General features: G+C 37.7%; 1 protein-coding gene across 1 annotated transcript in view; it reads left to right on the top strand.

The window, feature by feature from the left end:
• Positions 1-23,948, top strand: part of PARVA (parvin alpha) — a 55,611-nt gene extending 31,663 nt beyond the window's left edge. Inside the window, exons 2-13 of the mRNA XM_009896505.2 lie at positions 4,731-4,820; positions 4,920-4,990; positions 5,602-5,704; positions 7,610-7,750; positions 9,526-9,641; positions 13,499-13,557; positions 14,603-14,622; positions 15,950-16,011; positions 16,699-16,767; positions 18,363-18,464; positions 18,859-18,931; positions 22,440-23,948. Of these exons, the coding sequence (XP_009894807.1) occupies positions 4,731-4,820; positions 4,920-4,990; positions 5,602-5,704; positions 7,610-7,750; positions 9,526-9,641; positions 13,499-13,557; positions 14,603-14,622; positions 15,950-16,011; positions 16,699-16,767; positions 18,363-18,464; positions 18,859-18,931; positions 22,440-22,516 (983 nt within the window). The 3' untranslated portion in view covers positions 22,517-23,948. The remainder of the gene's footprint in view (positions 1-4,730; positions 4,821-4,919; positions 4,991-5,601; positions 5,705-7,609; positions 7,751-9,525; positions 9,642-13,498; positions 13,558-14,602; positions 14,623-15,949; positions 16,012-16,698; positions 16,768-18,362; positions 18,465-18,858; positions 18,932-22,439) is intronic.
• Positions 23,949-24,917: the final 969 nt, after the last annotated feature.

The raw sequence follows: 24,917 nt of genomic DNA, 5'->3' as shown, positions 1-24,917 counted from the left end.
GCTGTCATAGTCATTTAAAGTATCAGGTAGTTTGTCCTCTCACTTTCTAGAGAAAGCTTATGGAATCATACAAATGTCAACAAATCTGAGCTTCCGGGGGGGGGGGGGGGAACCAACAAGCAAAACAAAGTATTTCCAAACTTAAAAATGGCAGAAAAGACCTCGAACGGAACACTTTTATGTTAAAGAAAGGCATTTAAAGAACTGCAGAAGTGGGTGTGCATGTATTTATGAAGGTGTATGTGCATGTATTTTGAAAGATTTGGGTTAGAAACGTTGTGTCATTGTGCTCCTGCAACATTAGGGTTTGGTTCTAGTTAATCACAGATTTTCAGAATTGATCCATTAGTGTTGTAGCACTTGAGTAATTTTAGTTTTATAAGTATGGAATCAATTATATGGAAAGACATGGCTGTGGCACTTGGACCATTTAACACTACATCTTGCTGTATTTATTTTATGATTCTTTGGATAGATATGCTAGAATATGTCTAAACCACAGAGACTGTGTTGGGTGATGTGGCATTTCTGAGCTCAGTTAAATAATAACATGTACTTTATTTAAATAAGAATAACATTAAGCCCTGAATACTAAACAGGGCAGCAAAAAGCCTTCAATGCACAAAATAAACAAGTAAAAAAACCCAAATGAAACTGTCTAATAAATACAATGTGGAGCAACAGGCTGCATGCACTGGAGGAATTAAGCCAATTTAAACCGTATGGGCAGTACTCCACTTTCAGATGTGCTCGGCGTCCAACGGTTTCCACGGCAGTTGGATGCATGCATCAAAGGGCAAAGTCTGGCTCAGAGCACCCGCGTGGATTTGATAGCATAGGTTTATGACCTTGTAATCCTAGAGCATCTAAATCAGTATGAACTCTGTCCAGCTTAAAGTAGCTGTTGATACAAGCTTGTGGGCTCCCCATCTCTGGGGCCAAATTTGGTGCTGGCATGAGAGGAGGAAGTCTGTTAACAGCTGATAGCAGTGGAGCTCTGCTTGATTGCATCATAACAAATTTGCCTTGTGCAGCTGAATCAGAAATCTGAGAAGTGTCCATTGCTTATCCAGAAGTAAAACTGGGACTTTCACATTGCCAGTCCTCAGAGATTTGTCTGGCCTATGTGTAAGTATTGCTTTTAAGGAACCTGCTCTGAAAGTACATTCAACCCCCAGTTTGCCTCAGCATGGTGACTTTAAAATAACCATGAAGATTTTCCTCTCGCATCTGAAAGGATAAAGTCTTCGATCATACCAATATAAGCATGATGAGAACAAGCCCCGTGGTAGCCGATGCACTGGCTGTATCTGAGCTGCAGCTGAGGGTGAGAACAGAAAGGTGCTCTTAGCTCTGATTGCTGGGGTAGTCCAGTGGCCAAGCATGCCCAGTGTCAACCAAGCAAGTCTGTTGATATCTTCCTTCAGTGGAACTGTCACAGGTCCCAGTGCACTGATCTGGCAACTGGCAACTGGACTGGTATAGATGAACTCCTGCAGCTATGTCCCCTCTTTCCTTCCTGGGTCTTTAAACTGTAAGAACAAATGGATTTCATCCTGATGAGCAGAGTCATTTCTCAAAGCACTTCCAGAACTTAGAGTATTTTATTCTAATTCCACCTGCTGCAAAGAGTTGTCCCAAACCTATGTGCTTTGCTTAGTATTAAAGTACTAAACTACTGAGGTAAATGTAAGAAAGTTAATTACGTCAAATGAATTAAAAGCAGCTGAAAAAATGGAGTCCTCTGCTGAAACTGTTATATGCAAACTCTTAACCTCAAATCACATTTTTGTGGTTCCTCTATAACCACCTAAGTGTGTAACAGTGTTTTGTCACAGAACATTTTTGATGGAAATTCTTAGAAAGTGAGGCTATACTACATAATCTATTTTCTCTGTCTTTATGTACAACTTGATATAATGCATGTGTTCTTATCTGCTCCTTTTTGTAGCATTATTTATGTAGTTAATCTTTTCAGTATTGGGAAAGAGGAAAAGATGCCATTAGGATCAGAGTTTCTCCATCACATTTTCTGCTTGGAAACAGCAGGGCAGGAGGAGTCTTTATTAGGGGACTTACACCAACCTTGGGCATGGATTGTGCACTGCAGAATGCAGTGGCTGAGGAGGATATGTCCTCTCTGGCAGACTGGATTTGTCTGGGATGTTTGAATCATCCAGAGGTGTGTTGGGTAGGTTCTGTATGTGGCTTGGCCAGGTGTGAGAAATGTGTGGATCTGGGTGAACTGCCTGGGGGAACAAAACCACCACTATGTTCTTGTGTATATCTGTATACAGCAAAGCAAGACTTATCCTCTGCTGTACAATAAACACTTGTGATGTGTTCTAGAACACATCAATGTATTAGCTTCTCATGCATGTTATTATGTTATTTGTATTTTATGCTCCCTTTCCATGCAAAGACATGGCAGGCTTTGTTTGCTTTCTCTTCTTTCCAGAAACTCTGATAAGATGATGAAGGTCGTGTTATTAATAGTAGAATGTAATAGTTGTGCGTTGAATGAATGTGGAAGGGTTCAGTGGGCCTTGTAAAGAATGCCTTGCAAAACATTCAACCTTGATAGTTCCACTCAGTCTCCCTGCAGAAGTGTCAGAGAGTTCTGTTTTCTGGAGGAAAGAGTCCAAAGCTTTCTCCACTGTCCTTCACTAGGAAAATGATCTCCAGTATGTTTTGCCCAAGCAAAGCATCAAGCCTTTTGGGATAGGAGAGCTCAGTGGAGCACATTTACATGAACAGAATTTATTCACTATGTTCCTATTTACTATATGAATAGAATGTTTTCTGCCTATGAACCTTTGTGCTAAGTCCTCTGTAAACTAGACATTTCAGAACAGAAGGACCTCCATGTGGAATTTTTCTATCCACTGATGTTTTTATGACCTTAACCATTTTGAACCAAAATGAAATTTAAAAAAAAAAATCAGAGGTTAATAAAACCAACAATGATTTTCTCTGAGGAGTAATAGCAGTTCAGAAAATTGCCATGAAGTTTAAACAGTTCCTGAGATTGCATGAGATTATTCATGCTAGACCAAATTCATCCTCGCTATGACTCCTCAGAACTCAGTGGAGTTACATGAGGGTTTAATTTGGTCCATTGCTCTCAGCTATCAGTTTTAGAGGATATACAACAATCGAGGGAACTATTCCTGTCAGTGTTGTTATATGACTCTTCGGAGCTGCTCAGTGTTTGTAATGCACAGCTAGACAAGCAGAGTTGAGTGCATGAAGTGAATGAGTGTTTAGTATTGAACACAGTGCATTTTTAAAAAATTCTTCTGTACCGTTTAAGAAGCATTCTAACAGCCATTGTTGCCATGAATCTTTCATAGATGCCTGAACACAGCTATGCAGACTCTTGAAAAATGCACAGGTATTTCTTCTGGCAGAGCACAAAACATTTCACAAAGCACGGAACATACTTGGGGAGTTTCAAGTACTGTTATCACACCGACTGGCTATCACAGTGTTCATGTGAAACTTAGCTGCACTTAACTGCACGCAGGAAGTTAATACAGGCAGGTAAAGCTATTTTCCAAAACTTAACTTGCAATCAGTCACAGGACCAGGAATAAACCACAGGATCTCTATTGCTGCTTTCTGTCTGTCTTTTTTTTCTGTTTTCTGCAAACCTAAATTGTTTGTGTGAGGAAAGTTTGAGATAGTAAACCTGAAGCATTAGCGAGTGAATCTGCATCTGCACGTCAATCATATATACATGTGTAGGATGGTTGAATTTAGTTATTTAAGTTAAACTCTTGACTAGAACAGTTGTGCTAAAACCCAGTTCTAGTAAATGAATGAAGTTGCTCTGAACTGTAGCAGGTACAGATCCTGAAAAGTACAAAACTAGAGGCAGAACTGCTTGTATACTTCATCTCTGTCTCTCTTGGTTACAGTGTTCTCAGAGCATGTGTTACAAGGACAATTATTTTTGCAGCATTAGGGGACTTTGGCTAAGTAAGAACTTGTCTGTATTTCCAGACAGCTGTGGACATCTCCAACCTATGAGATCTTGGATTACTTAGCCATTCTTGTGTCCAAGTTCTTTCTTAACCTGTGTGTGGACTCCTCACTAAGGTGCTACTATTGAGGCTTCATTGTCTTACATGTGTCCTGATGCTGTGGTTTCTGCTAAAGTAAGGCTAGGAGCACAGGCTAGAAGCACCCCACAGTCTGCTCTAGATGGTGTCTGACCTGAACAATAAAGGTAGCCATGTGCTGCTGCATCTTCAGTCCTAGATAGTCTTACCAGTCTGGAAGCTCCAGTGTGCATATATAGACATACCCAGTTCTTCTCAAGTAACTAAACTTGAAGCAGCTCCAAGACAAGAGCTACATAGCTGAGAGCAATAGTAATTTCCCTCAAATAAAATGTCTCATTAGTGTTAGAATGTCAGGATCATTAAAATGCAAGTGAGCATTTTAAAACTTGAGGACAATGGGCTTTATCCTGCAAAAGATTTGAGGAAATTGCATTGATTCTTGTAGCATTATCCATGAAAAACCTACCCATACAAGCAAAGGTTTGGCTGGGCCTCTCATTTTTGTTAGCTGTATTTTATTGCTGTAATTACACCTAGTGGCTTACCTAATAGAGTCGTGTTCTTATAAAGAAATTAAGACAATTAATACTACTTTTAGCAATGGTGAAATAGTAAGTAAAATTGGATTGAAATTTGACCAAGCTCTTCTTTTTTATTTCCTAGTATCTGAATTACAGGAAGAAGGAATAAATGCCATTAACTTACCTCTCAGTCCAATTCCATTCGAACTAGACCCCGAGGACACTATGCTAGGTAATTCACAACAATTTTACATCTCAACATAAAAGCTTGATGTAAAATAAAGTGTCATGCCTGTAATAGTTTCTAATATCTTTCCTTTAAACCTTCCAGAGGAAAATGAAGTCCGAACAATGGTTGATCCAAATTCAAGAAATGACCCAAAATTACAAGAACTAATGAAGGTAATGAAAACCTTGTAAACACTTTCAAGAAAGTGAACTATTTTTTAATGCTATCTCTGCCTCTCTTACATTTGAACACTTCAAAGCACTGGTTAGATATTAATTAAATGAAACTACATGGTTTGTACATCCTAGTGAAATGGGTAGGTCAATTGTTTCTCTAGAGATGGCACACAAAGACTTAAGAATTTGTATTCAAATTCTGAGTCCAGAATCTTAGGCCCATCCCACCACCCATTTTAATATGCTACTGACTTCCCTAGTAGTCTTTGTGATTCTTGGGTTAAAATTTTAGCAGGAAGTTTCATCTGCATTTTCTGCTAAAAGCAAAAAAAGCTAAAAGTAAAAAAAACTACTGCTGAAAGCAAGGGACAGATTTCACTCACTGCGTCCAATATTTGTCTGAACCTTGTGGTGCATTGTCACAGCCACCTTAGAAGAGTCCTTAATTTCTTGTATTTTCTTATGATATTTCAGACTGGTTGTATTTTGAGTCATTGCAGCTTTGCTGTTCTTTCTGCAAAATGTTTTCGTCGTTGTACAAAATGACATGTGTTTTAAATTGCAAATGAATAGTGCATAATACTGCCAAATTTGTGTTTCCCATATAGGTATTAATTGACTGGATTAACGATGTGTTGGTGGGAGAGAGGATTATTGTGAAAGACTTGGCTGAAGACCTGTATGATGGACAAGTATTGCAGAAATTATTTGGTAAGAAAAATACATGTACATGCTGTTGGGTCACTTTTTCAGTAAGTGGATCACTTGTTCCTGCTTTAGGAGCCTTGTTATCATCTTACATTTATGCCACTAAGTGATGTAAAAATAGCATTGTATTATGAGACCCTTGAGTTCTAGTCTGTATGCACAATCCTTACAGCCACAGTGCAACGTGTTGTGCTCTGTAGTTGATGAGAACAGCATAAAGCCTACCTGGGGTGTTAGAGAGGTCTTGTCTTGGCAATGGTATTCACTGCAGTTAATCTTAGTATCTGCATATGTGCTGTACAAACCTAACTGTGTTACAAGTGGAAAGTAAGTTTAAAGGCAAGGGTGTTTTCAGTACAACGGTGGATGTTTTTAATCTCTACTGGTTCCATGCTGTAGTTTATTCACATCAAGAAGTTCCTCTGGAAGGTCGGAATTTCTTTCTGATTTGATGTCTGGCTTTTAATGTTACTGAGGTAATGGTACCCAGTGGACTGCAAATTGAGCTTCAGCTGAGAAACAGGTAGAGAAAGAAACTGCTAGTGCAGAGCTAGCATGTGCTTTTTTAACTGTTGGCTTGGAAGCCATTTTCATAGTTAGTACAGCTCATAAAGTCCCCAGTAAATTTCTTTTCAGTATCTTAAATAAATCTTGAAATATCTTGTGAGCACTTCTAATAAAGACTACACAGACTGTTCACTTTTATGAATGGTTAAGCTATTGAATATGTTTTGATGGACTGAACATGCCCCAGACTGAGCAATTTGATTCTCATGGGCAGACCTCCGGTGACTTCATCCAAACCCCCAAAAACGTGTACCAGATACAGCTTGACTCTAAATATGTGTATGCTGATCCAGCACTTAATGATTTCAGTGATTTTCCACTACCCTTAATTCCATGTGAATTAGATCTATGCTAACGAAAGACTTTGGTCTTGTTCTGAGACTATGTACAGACTGATGTCTGTGGAGGCATGAGAAACCCATGGAGACAGCAGCCTGTCATGCAGGATTTACAGGCTGATAGCTCAGGTTCACTCTCTTTGAGAAGATACTCAGCCTAGCTTTGATGAGAACAATATCAGCTCAGAACAATACCAGCTCTTGCTAAATAGGAAATGTTAATACTTTCATAAAAGTAAATTGATGGGTGACTAAGCATTTTGTTTCTGTTGTGGTTATCCCAGGGCTTTTACTGCTAAAGTTTCTTCTTAGATGGTAAATGCTCAGCTGTGTATGCATGTACATAGCTATCTGTACTAATGGTTAACAAGCCAGTGCATTGAGTATTTTAAAATCTACTGCAAATTTTGAGTGCAGAAAGGGCTGTGGTTTTAGTTACTTTCATGCCTTTAGAAATACTTGTTTGCATTTCTTGGGTGCATCCTTCACCTCTATGAATATGGTGTCACTTCACTTTTATCACAAATGGGCCAAGTCAAGTTTTTTAATCTCCTGAGTCTGAGAGAGGGTCTGGGAGACTGAAACTGATGAAACAAATTTTCTTGGAAGTTGGTATGTGTTTCCTAGGTTTGATGGTGTGCTTTGCAAGCCACTTGCATGCAGAATACCCTTTATCCAGTAGCAAGAGAAGAAATGGGCCTTACCTCTGAGTCTGGTGTTCCCTTAAGGAAGTTGAAGCAAATATTTGCTACCCATTAGCGTGGCTTTCATTAATACTTGGCTTTCCCTTGTCAGTGGGTAGATAAAGGGCAAATGTGAAGTGTCTTCAGGAGTTCAGAAATGTGAGGGAAAATGGTTCTGGAACGAAAATGAGATCATTTTAAAACTAGGAAGCATAATATATCTTGTATGTAAATCTGAGTTTGTGGAGTATCTTTGTATTTTTCATGGAGGTGACAGTGGTTTTTGTCTTTTTTTTTATTACTATTCAATATCACTTCAGAGAAGCTTGAAAGTGAGAAGCTGAATGTTGCTGAAGTTACTCAGTCTGAGATTGCTCAGAAACAGAAGCTACAGACAGTGCTTGAAAAGATCAATGAAACCCTTAAACTCCCTCCAAGAAGCATTAAATGGAATGTTGACTGTAAGTTGTGTTTTCTATGCTGTTCTCATTTGTTGACAGACGTGAGTTTATAGCTGCTGTCTGGAATTCTGAACTATCCAATGATAAGGAAAGGTTGAAACCTGGTATTTATGGCAGGAGCTGCTCTGCAGGGCACTTCCAGAGGTGGTGCACACTACCCTCTTTACTGGTGCTCAACCTCCAATTTAAATAAACTGTTTTCTTAGTCTGTCAATGTATGGTATTTCTGCTCTTAAATCTATATGCAGACCAGCTTAAGTTTTCTGTTACTAAATTGATTTGTTGAAACAGGCAAGTACCTGCATAAATGTAGAGGATAGGCAGAACAAGAGTTAGGTCCTAGGACTCTTTCTTTGTATAAAATTTACAACATAGATAAGAAGAATATCTCTGCTTGTCACAGAACTTCAATCAAAATTAGGAGTGCACCCTTCCTGTTGCCTTCCTGAGCAGGTCATCATCTGTTTTAGAAACTTAAGCTTCTTAATCTGTGTTAAGTTTGGTATCAGAATCATTTCACACTGGTTAATACCTTGATCAGTACATAGTAGTTTCCCTGTCTTCTATGCGTGTGTTGAGCTGAGTTGTTTTGTATCCTGCTCCATTCACAACAAATAAAGGTAGAGAAATAATTCAAGGGAGGGATAGTGAGCATTAGGTACCTCTGACTTTCCACTTTGTGTGGTCCCACTGAGTTTTATGTTCTCAATCTGTCTTCAGCTTCCCCCAATTTTTTTCCCACTCTCTGTTAAGCAGCTTCAGGCAGGGTGTTGGGAGAGGCCTGACAATTTAACTTGTAGTTTTAATTTAATGTTTTACATGTGTTTTAGAGCTAAGGTAGAGATAGGCAGCAGCAGCTGGAGCCTGCTGTAGCATGCATGGATGGTCGGTGGACAGACATCTTTTTAGTGATCTGCTAAAGCACCTCATCTGTGACCATGGACACCCCAGCACAGTGCATGAAGAAGAATATTATAGTGAATCTGATCCTGTTTTACTGGTGAAGTAAGATAGTAGTTCAAGTACAAAAAAGCCCAGTGAGTGCACTGTACTGTAGCTATCAAGTGTCATTTGGGAATACTAAAGAGGAAGACCATACATACAAAATCAAAATAGAAGAAGAGAGGCTGTAGTAAGAACTAGAAATTATTCACATCCATGCCAATGGCTTAATACTTGATTAAGGATTTCCTACAGTATGGCTTTTGATATCTTGTAAGTTGTGTTAGTGTTAACTATCCATATGAAACCTGCTGTGAAAATGCTTCAATAACAAGAACTATAACAACTTCATGAGGAATGTTTGAGTCATTGAGTTTAGTAACTTATTGCTTAAGTCTTCTGCCAAAATAGGCTCGTTTGTCATGTTGCAGACATCATGACACGTAAAAATGAGTAAGTGCATGTTATGAGTACAAAAATATCTTTCTGATAGCCCATAAATCCTCACTGAAATAAAGGAATAAAGGAAAAGCAAGGAGAATGCAGAGGCAGCACTTAAAAACTGCTGTACACGAAACCTGGCTTTTGGATTAGCTTTAGATTTCCATCTACACAAGCCTGTGTCAACTAGACATGTTGCAAAACATAACAGTTTGATGCTGATGCATATTACTGACTGGGCTGCATCTGTGTTACCTGTCGAGCAGGAGGAGGCTGGTAGAGGTGAGGTGCCTCGAACGTAAGAGTCTTGTAATCCCTACATCTTAAAAAGGAAAAATATGTGCCCTAGTTACTTTGCAGTTCATAATTTGTGCTTTTAATATCTATTTCAGCTGTTCATGCTAAAAGTCTCGTAGCAATACTTCATCTTCTGGTTGCATTGTCACAGTATTTTCGAGCACCAATCAGACTCCCAGATCATGTGTCCATTCAGGTGGTTGTTGTGCAGGTAAGAGAGGTGTTAACCAGCTCTTGGTAGTGTTGTGACATTGACTGAAGGGTTTCTTGATAAATACCCCTAGAGTTTCTGTTTGAGCAGGCATGTGTGTCTCTCTTTGCTTGACAAAATATACACGCACATTGTCCTTGACAACGCTTCAACCAGAAAAAAGCAGCAGTGCTTTCCCAGATTGAGCTGTGGCTTAGAATATCTCATTTTGATTGTGAAGTGGCCAGACTCTGACATTGAAAATATATGAAGCATTATTATTTTTGGAATGTGTTTATCACTCAATGTGATCTCCAGAATTATTATTTTTCCCATTTTTGATGGTCCCCTCACTGGTATAGAGATTTAAATCATTCTTGGCACTGAATGATGAATTGTCACTGTTTATTACTTTCAGATTCATGTTAGGTGACTAAATATTCTTTTTCAGCCTTGTGCATGCTAATTTAGTCTGATTACAGTGTTGGCTTTCTCATAAGCATTCAAAAAAAAAATACCCCATCAAATAAATCCTTTGTGTCAGTCAGTCTCCTTATTAGAGTCTCACCCATCCAAACTCTTCATGTTACTCTCTTCATCATTTTTCTTTCAGTTGGACTTGGTCTTTTCTCATTTAATCCGCTTTTCCTTCTCTCTAATTAACTTTGCCTTTGTGCTTCACACTGTAACTGTCTTTTTTGATGTGTTTTAGCTGATGTTACCCTGAAGTGTCCTGGTAAAAAGAGCTATTGCTCATGTTTTGTGTGACAAAATCTGTGGGACAGATCTGAGAAAGTAACCACTCCTTTTTCCAGCGTTCAACTCAGACAGGTTTTCTAATTTGGGGAGAAATCTGAAAGGGAGAGTCTCTGGTAGATGTATCACTGATGCCTGATAATGACTCACTGACTCTCAGATTCTACTTCATGGGTTTCTTTACAGGAGATGAAATGAGAACCCAAGCAAATCTACACTTAGGTGTCTGAAACTTCAGAGGAACATAGCTTTCAAACACTTTGCTTACTACAAATACATTAACTGCACTTGTTAATCTCACAGTTATACCAAAGTCAGCTTAAGAAACAAGAAGTGCAGGAGTCAAGGCATCTTTGGGATGAGAAACTAAACCAGAAAACATAGTCCAAAGGACTAGATCCTGCATTGTGCTGTCATGCCATGTGTCCAGACAAAATTCCTGTTGAAATCAATGGACACAATTGTCCTCCTGTTTAATAGGCTAATGTAGTTCAAGAGCAAATCCACTGAAGTCAGTACAGATAAACCAATTTAAAAACAATAAGTAGTTGGAGAATCTGGCTCACTGCTTTGCCTCTTAGCTATACAGCTGCAGCTCAGGCGCCAGTGAATGACAGAGAAAGCGGTTGCAGAAGATTTCATCCTGCAGACCCAGTCCTTGTTGAAAGCCAATCAGTGGAACTCCAAGACTATGCTGATTCCTATTAACAGAGGGTGGGAGCCAGTATTCTTGCAGTAGTTGTTTGAGACATTTTTCATCTTTATTTTATGGTGGGTGGGTTTTTTATTTTTATTTTCAAAATCTGTCCTGAGGGATTGGTTCTTTATAATTCATCACATACCCTTTGAACTCAGTGAAAGTTTTAATCAACAATCAGCAAATCCTGAAGCCTAATTTAGGGTTCAGACTTGCAGGACTCTATGTTCTTAAATCCTGATACATTCTGGAAAGTAAGGTCATGCCTAGGGAGGCTTAACAGACTATGTGATAGCTGGTTCTAAATAGTACTCTACATAGTTTGGCAAAGGGAATAATAGAGAGAAAGAAAAAAAGTACTTGTATGAAGTATTAAAGGAAGACTACCTTAATTTATTTCATGATTTTGTTAGGTTTAGAAGCGCATAAAACACGAAGGTTGCTGTGCTGGCTAAATGTAGTTTATTGAAAGAGAAACAAAGATATTTCTGAAACAAAAAAATGTGCTCTTGTCCAACAGGTAATCATCACAGTTCTTATGAAAGCTTGTTTCCTTTGGCTGGTTTGTACAAAAGCTGTTAGTAATGAGAGTGATGTGAAATCTGGGTTATAAGATCATTTGGGGAAAAAATGTGATAATTGGACCCTTTAAAGGTATTTTGTTGGATTTCTTTCTTTTCCTTCCATACTAATAGAATGAACAGCTTTGAAAAAAGCCCATGCTGTGTTTGATCATTTCTCCTGAAACAAGAAAATGCTTTTGTGGAGAGCTGGATCTTGCCATCATTTTGCCTTTTCTTTTATAAATTATTTATTTATGCCATCCACAAATGCTTAAATGACAGACTGTTAGGGGGTTGTTTCCTTTCACCCTGCTGCAAAGGAAAAAAATAAACAAAAATCCTGGGCAGAGTGGAGTTCTCACGTGAGCTATATTGTTATTTTGAGTTCTTATTGCTGTGTGCACAAGCTGAAATTTAAGACAGCCCTAAATGATGTAGTTCTTCAGTCTTACAAGGTACGTGACAAAAGATGTCTCAGCGGCTGTTCTGTGCCCCATCTTTCAGTATGTAGTGCACTAGACTCCACTCTTACCGTGTTGGTGTTCAAAGATCTTCCCTGAATGCACTTTTAGCAGTGTGTAAGATTTTTCAGTAACAGAACTTTAAAAAAATACAGTGGAAAATCCCTGAAACTACCATCTAGATGAAGGACAGGTCAGATGACTCCAAGTGTCAGTCTGGAATGTCCTAGAGGATGCTATGTATGGCTTTTTTGCAGAGAGCAATTTTGATTCTCATATATTCTAGTAATGCAGCATAGAAGTAATAGACTGGCCAAATCCTCAGCACATCATACAGAGAGGGCTGCTTCAGGTAGGGATATCCTATGTTCTTCAGGGCAGGGAAGAGCAGCAGCCCTAGTTCACATGCCATGAGGGACTTTTCCATGTAGAAGAGATGTCTGGGACCAGCATAAATTAATTTTTCTCATTTCCTCGTAAGACAGGGAGAGAAGAATCATGAATAATTGCCTGATGTCTAGACTTCACATGCAGTCATTAACATTTTGCTTGATTTTTCTTTCTGTATTCCATTCCAGTGAATAGAATTAACAGAGAGAACACAAATAAAGGCAAAACATGTGTGGTATTTACGCTGCCATGGGATGACTGTGATCAACATATTGGAAACAATGTCAAATGTTTAAACTCTTTCACAACCGACTCACATAGCAGCCATTTGGGTTGGCTCTTGCCATCCTGCATGCGGCTTATAGACCCAGGCCACTCACTACCGTATGTGAAAGGCCTCTCACATCTGAAGTATGTTGGAGTCAAGGCATATATTAACAGCAAGAAGACTAGGGTCTGGAGCGGGCTGTCAATGGATTATCCTCCATTTCGGTGTTCCAGCGCAAGCAAATAGAGCTCTTTGTATGGCAAGATTTCAGAAAAGGAAAATAGTGAGGCAAAAAAGAACTTACATGAACAGGGCGGAAACAAAGCCTGGGAGCAAGGTTTTTGCAAAGGAGAAGCATGGGTACCATCTGCCAAGCTTGTTCATTGAAATGTAAGACTTAATTCAACTCACCTAGACACACATCTACTAAAATACTTGCATATGTGTTTAGGTGTTTGAAATGCCTTGCTGAATTGAGGCCTTTAAAGAAAAGTGAATTAAGAACAATATAGAAAGGAAAAGAAATACTTCCTTCTACAAGTGGAGTTTCAAGTTTCTTGTTAATGTACAAAACGGTTTTCTGAAATACTTACAAGGTGAAATAATATATTACTGTGAGTTTGGTTTAAAAAATTCTTATTTTGCATGTTTTTTATCTAATTGTGTTTGTGGAACACAAGTGTATTTTTAGTGTACCCTAAGTATTAAACTTTACTGAGAAAAATGTCTCTTATTTTTTCCAGAAAAGAGAAGGAATCCTCCAGTCTCGACAAATCCAAGAGGAAATAACTGGTAACACTGAGTATGTCAACACCACTTTTGCCAGCAGTTCAGTAATTGAACACAGATGTGTCTCAGAAATTCAAACATTTACCGATACTTAGATTTTGGTATTGTGGTTCCAGGGAAGATGATGCAGCATCAGCCAGTGACTGTATTTTAGCCTTTTCAAGAGCTGCAAACATGCATCTGAAAATACAAAAGGATGTGGAAAGAGAGCTGGGGCACTAAATGCAGGAGACGAGTATTAAAGAAAAGACAGAATGAAGAGACAAAAATATCTCTATGTTTATCTACTATTAATTTATTTCTGTATTTAATTTTTTAATCAGAAGTCTTTTAAAAACACATATGCCTCATTCTTTCCTGTTGGCATTTATTTGATAGAGAACAGATTCTTTCAAAAATTAATGTGATATGACTATTTTTATGTGTTCAGACTTTGGAAATGTAATGTGACAGTAGTAAGCCCTGTACTTGTCACCTCACCAAACAGTTGATAATGGTGAATTTATTCCAAACCAACAGAAAGCAATAATAAAATACCCTCATTTCTAATAAAATAGAGAGAAGTTTGGCTATTGATTTACTATTAATGTTTATGGACTCTTGTATGTGTAATAGTTGTATGAGAGATCAACTGGAGCAAAATGCTGCAGCCTTTAAGAACCCAGTCCAAGTACTGTTTTGGCTGGATTGTATTGTAGTTGGTGTGGTAAACATATCTTTAAGATAATGGGGAAAATTTCACAAGTCAATGTGGAAAAGCCTTCTCCACTCAGGCAAGGTGTGTTGATTTGGTTCAGTAGGAAACCTGAGATCCAGCCTCCCATGAAACTTTAGTGAAGCCAGAAGATATTATACTGATAGACTCCAGACTAATCCAGATTCTCAGCTGGAGTAACTTGATGGAGGTTTTCTTAAATTCCGTGGATCTAATCCAGTATTCACCAAACTAAAGGTCTTGCCATAGATGCTGTTTTCTTTTGCAACACAGTGTCCACAAGTGAATGATACATAACAGTTTTGTTCTTTGTTTTTTTCTCCTTTCTTTTTTCTTCTCTTAGGGCACTATCAGGAAGGCATGGTAAGTTCATTTGATTATTATCTTTTTTTCTTGAGGCAGCCAAAGTATACATTAGTTCTGCAGCTGGTGGTCACTTTGATCAAACTGCAAGGAAAAAGGATTTGAAGTTGCCCTGCAAATACATAAACACATATCTATATATGCACCACAGACCACTGCAACAGTTAACAAAAGAGAAAAAACATTAAAGGCAGTCTTCCCATCTTTAAAACACATGTAATTGCTTTTCAGCATGTGTTAATTTGCAGGTTTAACCTCCAGAACATTACTGTAATAGTATTAATGGTCATAAATTCCCACCATCATATGAAATGATGTATTATTGTAAACTTGCTGGTGAACTTGTTGGTACCCGTGCATACATTATCTACTTACACTTTAATGACTTTGAGTCACTATTCAGGATGCCTAAACACCATGCAAGTTCCTGTACGTCCTTTTTCTTACTGCTAATGTTGAGACTGCACAAATGCCTAGTGAACAGAAAATTGGTGATTTAAGATGTTTAGGTGGAGTCCTACCAAGAATTTGCTTCTTGTAGTATTTCAATGCATGACTTCTTTTCCTAATGATATCCCTGAGCAGTCTTACTTTATGTAGAGGTTGCCTTCTACAAATGCCTTTGGATCTTCCCTAGCTTTTGTTCAGGAATATGAATGTAGTATTTTGTGAAGTCTTTCGCTACCATTCAGGTGGTTGTTGAAAAAGAAATTGCTTAGAAAAGGCTCTGGTGCCTTTTATTATACTTTTTCCCATGTTTTTCACAAGGTGACTGCAAAAACATTCCAGGAATGCTATTCTAGGTTGCCTATCCTGATGATAATCTCCTAAATTGTATATCATAATGGCTGAAAAACATGGATGCAAAGGATTGTATTGCAGCTGTGTAATCATAGGCTTACTTCAGTTGATTAATAATACAGCAAACCACAATGCAGTCAGTGACCCACAGGAAAAATATCCTTCCATGGATGTGGTGTCTTGATGTAAACTCATTTCGTCTGTACACACTGATTTGGTTTCTTAGGTCCTTGTATCTGACTGTTTAAGATTTTACACATGAAGATAACCATTCTTTGTTCATTTTTGAGAAGCAGGGTTGTTAGGTAATCCAAATCCTACTTGAAAATGATGCCTTTTGTAAGTAATAGAGGATAGCAGCTTACAGCATGAGAACAATATGCACATGGTACTTGGTATAGAAACAGACTATATTGAAACCTTTTGCTGACTGTGTTGTCTCAAAGGAGTATGTGCCTTAGTAAGTGTTTATTCTGCATTTGAACAATGGTTGCTTAGTATATTAACGTCTTTGAATGTTTTTCAGAAAGAGATGCATTTGATACCTTGTTTGATCATGCTCCAGACAAGCTCAACGTAGTGAAAAAGGTTGGAAGGTTTTAATTTATTTTTTAAGTCTCTAAGGTGTGCTTCTGCATGCTCGTTTATCTGTGTGTACGTGTGGTGAGTGTGTATGTATTGAATATATAATTGGCATCATTTGCATATACATTAAATACAGTTGAGCTTTATGCTTAAATCAATACACAAATTCAGGGTTATAGTGTTACTTTTTATTAGTATTTAGCAGCATGAACTTAACTTTGAAACACAGAACAACATGTAGTTATCAAAGTCTCAAGCAAAAAAGAAGTTCTCACAATATGTACATTGAGTGGAACACAAATGGTGGTTTGAGTGTACTGATGCCAAAGAAGTATACAGTTTACAACTGCCAGGGGTCTGACCTACAGTATTTTGGATGCTGTTGGATTTGAGTGGCATCCAGAGTCCAGTTACCCATTTCCTTATAGTCTGTTACAAGTTGTTTGTTTTTTTTAAATTGCTACATTTTAACAGTGTATTTTTAATTTAAATACATCACATTCATTTTAGTTCTGCTTTTCATTCGTGGAAAATAAAACAAATTTTTTTTATGTTACATCTCAGTTTTAATATTTCTAAATTGTGTTGCAGTATCTTAATGCAGATTCTCTTCAGAGCAGAGTTCATACTGAGTGTGTTGAACTGCTCCCCTGCTGAGTAGGTTTTCACTGCATTGTTTTTGCATTTCAGACTCTCATCACCTTTGTGAACAAGCATTTGAATAAATTGAATTTGGAGGTCACTGAACTTGAGACCCAGGTACGATTTTACAGCATTTTTTAAAGGGAAGTGATAGTTGCCCTAAGTTATGCACTATGCTCCTGGGTTTATCCAGAAATCTAATTTAATTATGCTAGGTTGAGCTCCAAGATGTTATTCCATTTTATTTCTTAAATTCTAAATGTGTTTGTATGAGGAAGACCCTCAGCAATTAAGCAAAGAACTCAAAAGGGCAGCTAAATTTCTCAAACAGTTTTGTACTTTCTTTGGCACAAAAATTAATTAACAGATGCTACCTCATGGGTTCTGCTAAGTGCTGTAAGCAGAACCTGTGCTTGTTTTGGTCAGGAAAGAGCTCTGTCCATTTCAACCAACATCAAGCTGAACAGTTGTTTCCTGCCTACCTTTACACAAGCACACAACAACATGGGATTACAATGACTCTATTCAGTGAGATATGTTTGTGAGAGTAAAGCTACTCAAGTGTATAGGCAGCTGTACAGTTGGGTGCAGGCTTGATTGCACCACAGAGATCATGTGGTACATGGTCATCTTTCTTGTTCTCAGCTGCTAACATGGCTGAAAAGAAGCTAAAAGAAAAGCTTTGTCCTGCTGTATTAATACCTTTCCATGTGAATGACTTCAGCAGTTATCAAGGTCAAGCAGAAAGGATGGTATTTGCATTACCAAAAATCCCGGGTGTCTTCAGGTCAGGCTTTATTTTATGTCTTGATTCATGTTATTAGGAATCTTTGGTTTATTTAAACAGCTATCAGTCTGAGAGATTGTAAATCAAGATTCGGAAAGAAATAATGAGTTAGGCTTATTAGAAAGGTGTTCCCTGTGCCTGCTTGTTGTATTGTTTACTGCTGGAAAAAAGCATGTTATTCAAATGCTCCTAGAAAGCCCTCAAGCAGCTATTTGAAACAGTTTTCCCTAGGACTAGAGGCTGACTTCCTAACAGTTCAAAGAAAACTGCCTACCTCAGGAAGGTGATGGGTTGCTTCAGTAAGTCTGGCTGTGAGAGTATCTCAGTGCGCTGACAGACGTGATGCTACAGGGCTAAGAGTGAGAGGCCTTTAACAAAATCTCATGGATGTTGCTATTTTTTTAGATAGAAATGAACATGCATCATAACAATGAGATAGCTGCCATGTGTAATTGCATACACTTCAAATTAGATTGGCACAGACTTTCAAAAGGTGGGCAAGAATGACTCTTTGTTACTTTATTTCCTCCAATATCCGAATTTCATTGCAGCCATGAGATTGCACCTTCATTCTGCTTTTGTCTGCTCAGGGAATGCATGCCATTTGAGAGCATGAAAGGTGACTGCTCTGATTCCCCACAACTAGTAGAACAGAAAGAACGGCATAGATTAAAGCTGCTTATCACCTCTCTGTACAGGGACTTTATTCTGCATATGTATTTTAGGATTAGGTTATTTTTGGAGAAGACATAACAGAACATACAAGCTAAAGGAATCGAAGAAGTAAGATGAGATCTTTGATTTGCAATCTAAAATACTTGTGTTAACAGTTGACAGCTCTGCATTAGATGATATATATCTTGTTTATTAAGCAAAGCAATGAATTATTCTGCAGGAAATGTACTGAGAAGTGTCTTTTTTACAGTTTGCAGATGGTGTGTACCTAGTCCTGCTAATGGGTCTCCTAGAAGGCTATTTTGTTCCTCTGCACAGTTTTTTCTTGACTCCTGACAGTTTTGAACAAAAGGTAATTAGATTCATTTTTTCTTTTAAAAGCAAATAAACATGGGAACATATGTAGTGGTACAAGTATGACATAAACCTGTCTGCATAAATTTGGTGTAAGTAGCTGAAATCAGGAGCGGACTGCACTGATAACCATTTCCATGCATTTTTAAGACATTTTTATTAATGCTTACCCAGAATAAAAGGGAAAATTATATTAATGATGGCATGGGTAGCAAATATTAACAATGGTTTGTCTGGATTCCATGGACCAGATCTTCCATTGATATATGGAGGCCTGACTGTTTTTTCCCTTCTGACCATCTGAGTTTATAGCTTTAAATAAATCTTTTCTTGACCATTTATGCTGTACCCTTTACAGTTCACACTTACAACTACCTTTATTGTATTATTAGGTCCTCAATGTATCCTTTGCATTTGAGCTAATGCAGGATGGTGGACTGGAAAAACCAAAGCCAAGACCAGAAGGTAGCTGTTCTACATTTGTTTTGTATCTCTTAAAAAGTGTGCATTGGATCGAGATCTTACTTCATAACATTACGGTAGAGCTAAATGAAGGTTAAAACCTCAATCCAAGAATAGAATCGAATTAACCAGGTTGGAAGAGACCTTTGCGATCATCAAGTCCAACCTATCATCCAACACTATCTAATCAACTAAACCATGGCACCAAGCACCCCATCAAGTCTCTTCCTAAACACCTCCAGTGATGGTGACTCCACCACCTCCCTGGGCAGCCAATTCCAATGGCCAATCACTCTTTCTATGAAGAACTTCTTCCTAACATCCAGCCTAAACCTCCCCTGGTGCAGCTTGAGACTGTGTCCTCGTGTTCTGGAGCTGGTTGCAAGATGCACTTTGAAGTGCTCATGCAACTCTGTACTCGAAATGGTTGACGGTTACACTCTCAAATGTTGCAAGGCTTCCCCTCTTGTATGGCCAGGCTAAGATGTGTGTGATCAAACGTGCAGTAATACTCAGACATCCACTGAAAGAAAAAAAATTAAATTGTGAATGATGACAGTGGCAGATGTGAATTTCTCTAATTGCTCCATTCTCCCCCATCCCACATCTTCATACTAAATGTCAAATTTACAAGATTTTCACAAAAGCAATAAATGTTGTGGAAGAAGAATTTCAAATATTTACATAGCTGCCTTTGAATGCAGAATGTAGTCATATATATTTAAACTGGATTTAAAGCTGAAGACTGAAAGAAAAATGTGCCTTCAGAGAGGGTGCTCAATTTAGCAGGACCAGGATTCTGCTCCTTTTTGCTCATGCAAATACAGGGTTTCGATTCAGCTTTTGGGGTTGGATATAGAACCCTTGGTTAACCATGTTATCAGATAGTCTAATGGTTCCTCCCATGAGATGCTACCACTTCTAACCTGGGCTGGGCATGCATCTTCTGCGTCTCTTTTCCCAACAGGGGTGGTATCACAGTATAACTAAGGTTGGAAGAGACCCCAAGGATCATCGAGTAGTTAAGCTTCTGCTGATTACATACCACAAGAATCAGCATAATATATATGTGTTTTCAAGGCTTATTGCAGATTCACATTCTATGGTGCACACAGTCTTTTCCTGCCATAGTATTGGATGGTCTTTCCCTGAAGAGTTGTGGAGTTTTACTGCTAATAGTAAGAGCACTCTGGAGGTTCAGGAACACATCAGTGAATCACATTCTGATCCCTTTTGCTTATTTTCCATCCCTCCCAGTTTCCAGATTGTAACAGCCGCAGTCATATGCACACACCAAAAAGTATGTCTCAGTGTTGAGCCTATGCTGCTGCTACATTTAATCTGTATCTTGTCTATGTTTTATGCTACTTCTGATTGCTTGAACTCTTCTCCACAGTCATACTTACCTAAACGAGTAGTGACTGTATCAGAAACTTTATGCTTCATACAGTCAAAGAGTGAAATCCAGGGATCCAAGTAAAACGAGTGTCTGTGATCCCTTACTCCCCATGGAGGTTTAAAATTTGTATGGCATTTAATTTTTCAGGTATGTATTGCTTTAGGGGACGGCTAATTTTTCCAGTATAAATCAAGCCATAAGGATATTTCAGCATATATAAGACATTTCTTGTGCAATTATTGAAATGCTTAATATGAAACTTCCTGCCCAATGTGAATGGAAAAACACATCTGTTTTATGTGTTGTTACATTGGGCACAAAGCCCATGCTTAAAATTTCCAGTGAGCAAAACAGTATTGAAAAGGATCTTACCCAAAATGTGTATACTAAATACTCTTTAAATTCCTGCTCTGTTATTTGGGGGGCTTGAGGAAAAAATATGCTGAAAAGTGCTTTAGAATGCAAAAAACATACTTTGTGGAAAAAGGAATGCAGTTAAATAAGTATGTTAAACCAGTGGTTTTTATGGGGTCAACATTTATTTGGGTTATTTGCAATATAATTGAAAAGGTATTAAAAGGCCTTCCATGACCTTTTACTTTAAAACTGGCCTGACCATTAATCTCCTGAGCCTTTTACGAATTCGTTTGCAGTTTGAGCTTCTTCTTGAAAGTCGTACATCAAAGCCAAACTCAAGTTTCTCTCTTTGAAAGTTGCAACCGTTACACATGTTGGGCAAATGCATGTAGCAATGGAAATAACTTGTCTGAGGGTAGGATTCCTTTTAGTTTGGATCTTTCTGTGGAATTCTGTGGTGGTGGTGGTGGAGTCTTCTATTAGTTTTGTGAAGACCTGTCCAAGTTACCTCTTCATTCATTCGAAGTGCTCTGTTAGGAAAAGGTATTATGGTTTGCTGTTGGCATCAAAGAGGAAACTTGCTAAGTTATATGCAAAAAAAAAAGATATTGCAAGGTATTACATGATGTTGTGGAAGCAATGTGCTCTTCCTGTAGCTTTTGGCATTTTATCTTGATTTGATACCAACCATTTTTTATCTCATTTATTAAGGACCACAAAACCATGCAACCATGCTTTCATAACTGTGCATAGGCCCAGTATAAAATCTAGGTTTGGGTGTTTTCACCCTTTGTCTGTGGATGTCGTTTTGCCATGTAGAGGAGTACCTTCAGCCCTTTAAAGTTTGGGATACCATGCATGCTTTGGGACACCATGCAGAGGTGTAAACCCTTAACAATCTATGAGAAACATCAGTGTCTATAATTATAATGGCAAAACTAAGCTTTCTTGAAGGTTTTGTAGATAATGGTGAGTACACATCCCCATGCCTTAATGGCTGATTCCAAGAACTAAAGTAAGGAGAATGAGTTCCTACACAGACAACAGAGAGAGGCAATTCTAAGTCCTAATTTGAGATGCAATATTCCTTGAAGTACTAGTATAGACTGCTGCAGTAGTACTTGTCTGGTTTATAGATTTCTTGAGAAATTATACTGACTTTTCAAGAAGTTCTCTTCAAAACAGAGGTTTTCATTACCTTTTTGTTTCACATAAACCCTTACTTTAGATGTTGGGTTTCTAAGCTGATTGAGCCATGTACATCAGCTAACCCAAAGCATTTTCAGGAGTGTCTTCAAGAGGCACTTAGATATACCTAGCTTTTTTAGATCCTTTAGAAAATTTAAACTGCCTTTAGCTATCTTGCCAAAATTTGACCTAATAAAGCCATTAGCTCCTGCCTGATTTTTTCAATATCATTACTTCTCAGCCACAATTGACTGAAGATTCAGTCATATAAATAAGCATAGTCCTAGACACAAATTGTCTCATAGGCATCAAAACCTTGGTTGCATTTCTACATCAGCACCATTAGCCATTTGTATCCCTAGCTAAAAGTGACTGAAATACTGACTTTTGAGTTGCTAGTTTTATTTATATTTCTGCTCTTTCTTGATATCCTTGTGCTTCTAATGTTCATGGGTATGGATTCAAGCAAGAAAAGGGAGTATAGAGAACAGATGCTTTTTTCTGAAAAATGTTTTGAGCTAATGAAGTTACTAATTGGTTTTCCCCTGTCTTGTTATTTCTTTTTAGATATTGTAAATTGTGACTTGAAGTCTACACTGAGAGTACTGTACAATTTGTTTACCAAATACAGGAATGTGGAATGAAGAATTGACTTGGGTCATAAAGAAGTGTTAACAATGAAAGCATCACAACAATTTCTCATCAGTATTCCTCTGCATCTTTATCATAAAAGGAATTAAACCACTTATCTGAAGAATTTATAATTGATTATTCTTGCACTACTATTTTCATAGTAGATTTAAAATTAATAGAACATGTGAAGAAAAAAAGGTTTGTAGAAAGGTATTTGCATGTGCTCTGGGAGAATGAATGTCTCAATAATACCTGTTTTCACACTGTTTTGTGATAGGGGGAGCAACGATGCAAAAAACATGGTAGCTTTAATTGAATTCAGTCTTTGTAGCCAATCATAGGAAGATTCTGTACTGAGTATCTATTTTAATGTTTTTTACATGTATATTTTCTAATCTGAGGAGGGGAAGAGTATTTTCTGTCCGGGATAAGATGGTTGTATTCTGATTGTGAAAAATGTGCATGGGGAGAAACAGTTCAATAGTGTTGTTCACATCACAGCTAAAAGGAGGAGACTTTCTCAAGCACTTAATCTGACAAATTTTTATTTCAAGTGCCATTAGGCTTGAATTTTATGGGTATAAACTGAAGTGTCTACTCATTCCTTCAGACTTCCTATAATGTGATCCTCTGCTTTACATATGTGCTATACAGCATTCCGCATTAAGCACACTTTGCAGCTTGTCACTTGGTTTTGTTTAAGGAAGAGATCTTTTTTGCAAAGTACATATTTCAGGAAAACACAGCTGTTTAATACAGTTTCCTTATAATATTTCTGTTATTATATAGTATTAGAAAGGAAAAGAATGGCTTGTTTTAGTAGTTTAAATACAGGATTATCAGGTTGCAGGTTTAGGTTTCGATAAATAGGATTTAGAATTTGTCCCTTTGATTGATTTTATGATGAATATCTGTTGCTGCATAATGTCCAACACAAACAAGTGAGGCTAATTTTCTAGAAACATTCCTGTAGTGCTTCAGATACAAAAGTGCTGCTTTCTGGTCAGAACTACACATATCAGCAAAGATTCTGTTACGATGTAAGGTTCTTTGGTCATTTTACATGGCTATAAAGAATACGTTTATCTAATCTTAAGCAACTATAAACTGTTTGGCTTTATCTTTAACAAAAACAAAAAAGGGAGATGGGAGTTGATTCTTCCCTTAGGCTGATATCAAGCACCAGTTATGTTCCCATAATGAAGCTCATAAAGACTGCCTGAATCATCTAAAACTGCACAGGCAGAAGTTGTGAAGAGTACATTAATCCTTTGCTAGGGGTCTGGATGTTAGTGTTAGATACCTTTTTAAATGAAGCATTCCAGTGCAACCACAGATCCTTGGGATCCTGGGTTATACAGTAAGGAAAAAAATTCCTTAAAGCAGAAATTACTGGACAAGTGTTCAGAAAGCCTTGGGATTCTTAGTGCAGGAAGGCGACTTGCCAACAGTCATCCAATTAGGGCAGAACTGGTATCTGTAAAAGGGAAAGCAGTCGGTCAGTTTGTGTGTTCGTCTGAAGAAAGGCAGTGCTGGCAAGAGCAGTCAATAGCAGCTCTATGTTAAGTACTGTAAAAACCTTGACATATTTTTTGGTTTACCAGGACTCTTTTTGTAATGTAGGGATTTCTAGTGCAACATTAGCATAAAGGGAAGACAAACAATTGCATTTTGTCTTAGACAAACACTAACTGATGTTTTAAAACAAGATGATACTGACTTCTGCTGGGGAAGCTACAGAAATTAATTCTTATGAGAAGTAAATACCAACTTTTGCAGAGGAAATTCAATATTTAATTCAATAGACAATACCTAGACATCATCTGCTTAAAATGTTTTGTTAGCTCTATATTTTTAATTGAATTTCTGAAAACAGAGGTGCAGCAAATAACAATTATTTGCCTTTTACAGAGGGAAATAACTGGACATTTTGGCCTTGGTGAATATCAACATTTTACCTTTAATAGCAGAGAAGTTAAGCAATAGGAATTAAACAAGTATTTTTTGAGCAAACTGAGGCAGAACTTCTCATATATATACCAGCAGCAATTTCGGCTTGTTTTAATGTTTAACATGGAAGTTTTTCATTCACACACATAGATTATACTAACTGTAGTAGTTAATTAATTAAAAAATATTTTTCTGCAGGTCATGCTCAGCTGAAACACATCTCCACAATACCAAAACATTTGGATTGCCCTTGTTTGCAGGAATGCACTCTCTTGAAAAATCCATATATATAAAGGAAAAAGGTTAGGAACAGTGAAATTAGTTTTTGCCTGGAGTTGAAAATAAATATTCTTGTGCTATATTGGTGTAACATTACTGGAGATTTTGAAGTCTGTCAGACTCTATTTTCCATCCTTAAAGAGCATAAAACTGAGACAGAATGATGACATCTTCGTGCTGTAA

Source organism: Dryobates pubescens, chromosome 22 (genome assembly GCF_014839835.1).
Source record: "Dryobates pubescens isolate bDryPub1 chromosome 22, bDryPub1.pri, whole genome shotgun sequence".
NCBI lineage: Eukaryota > Metazoa > Chordata > Aves > Piciformes > Picidae > Dryobates > Dryobates pubescens.
Note: the sequence above shows the minus strand (reverse complement) of the source record. Positions and strands in the feature narration are given on the sequence as shown.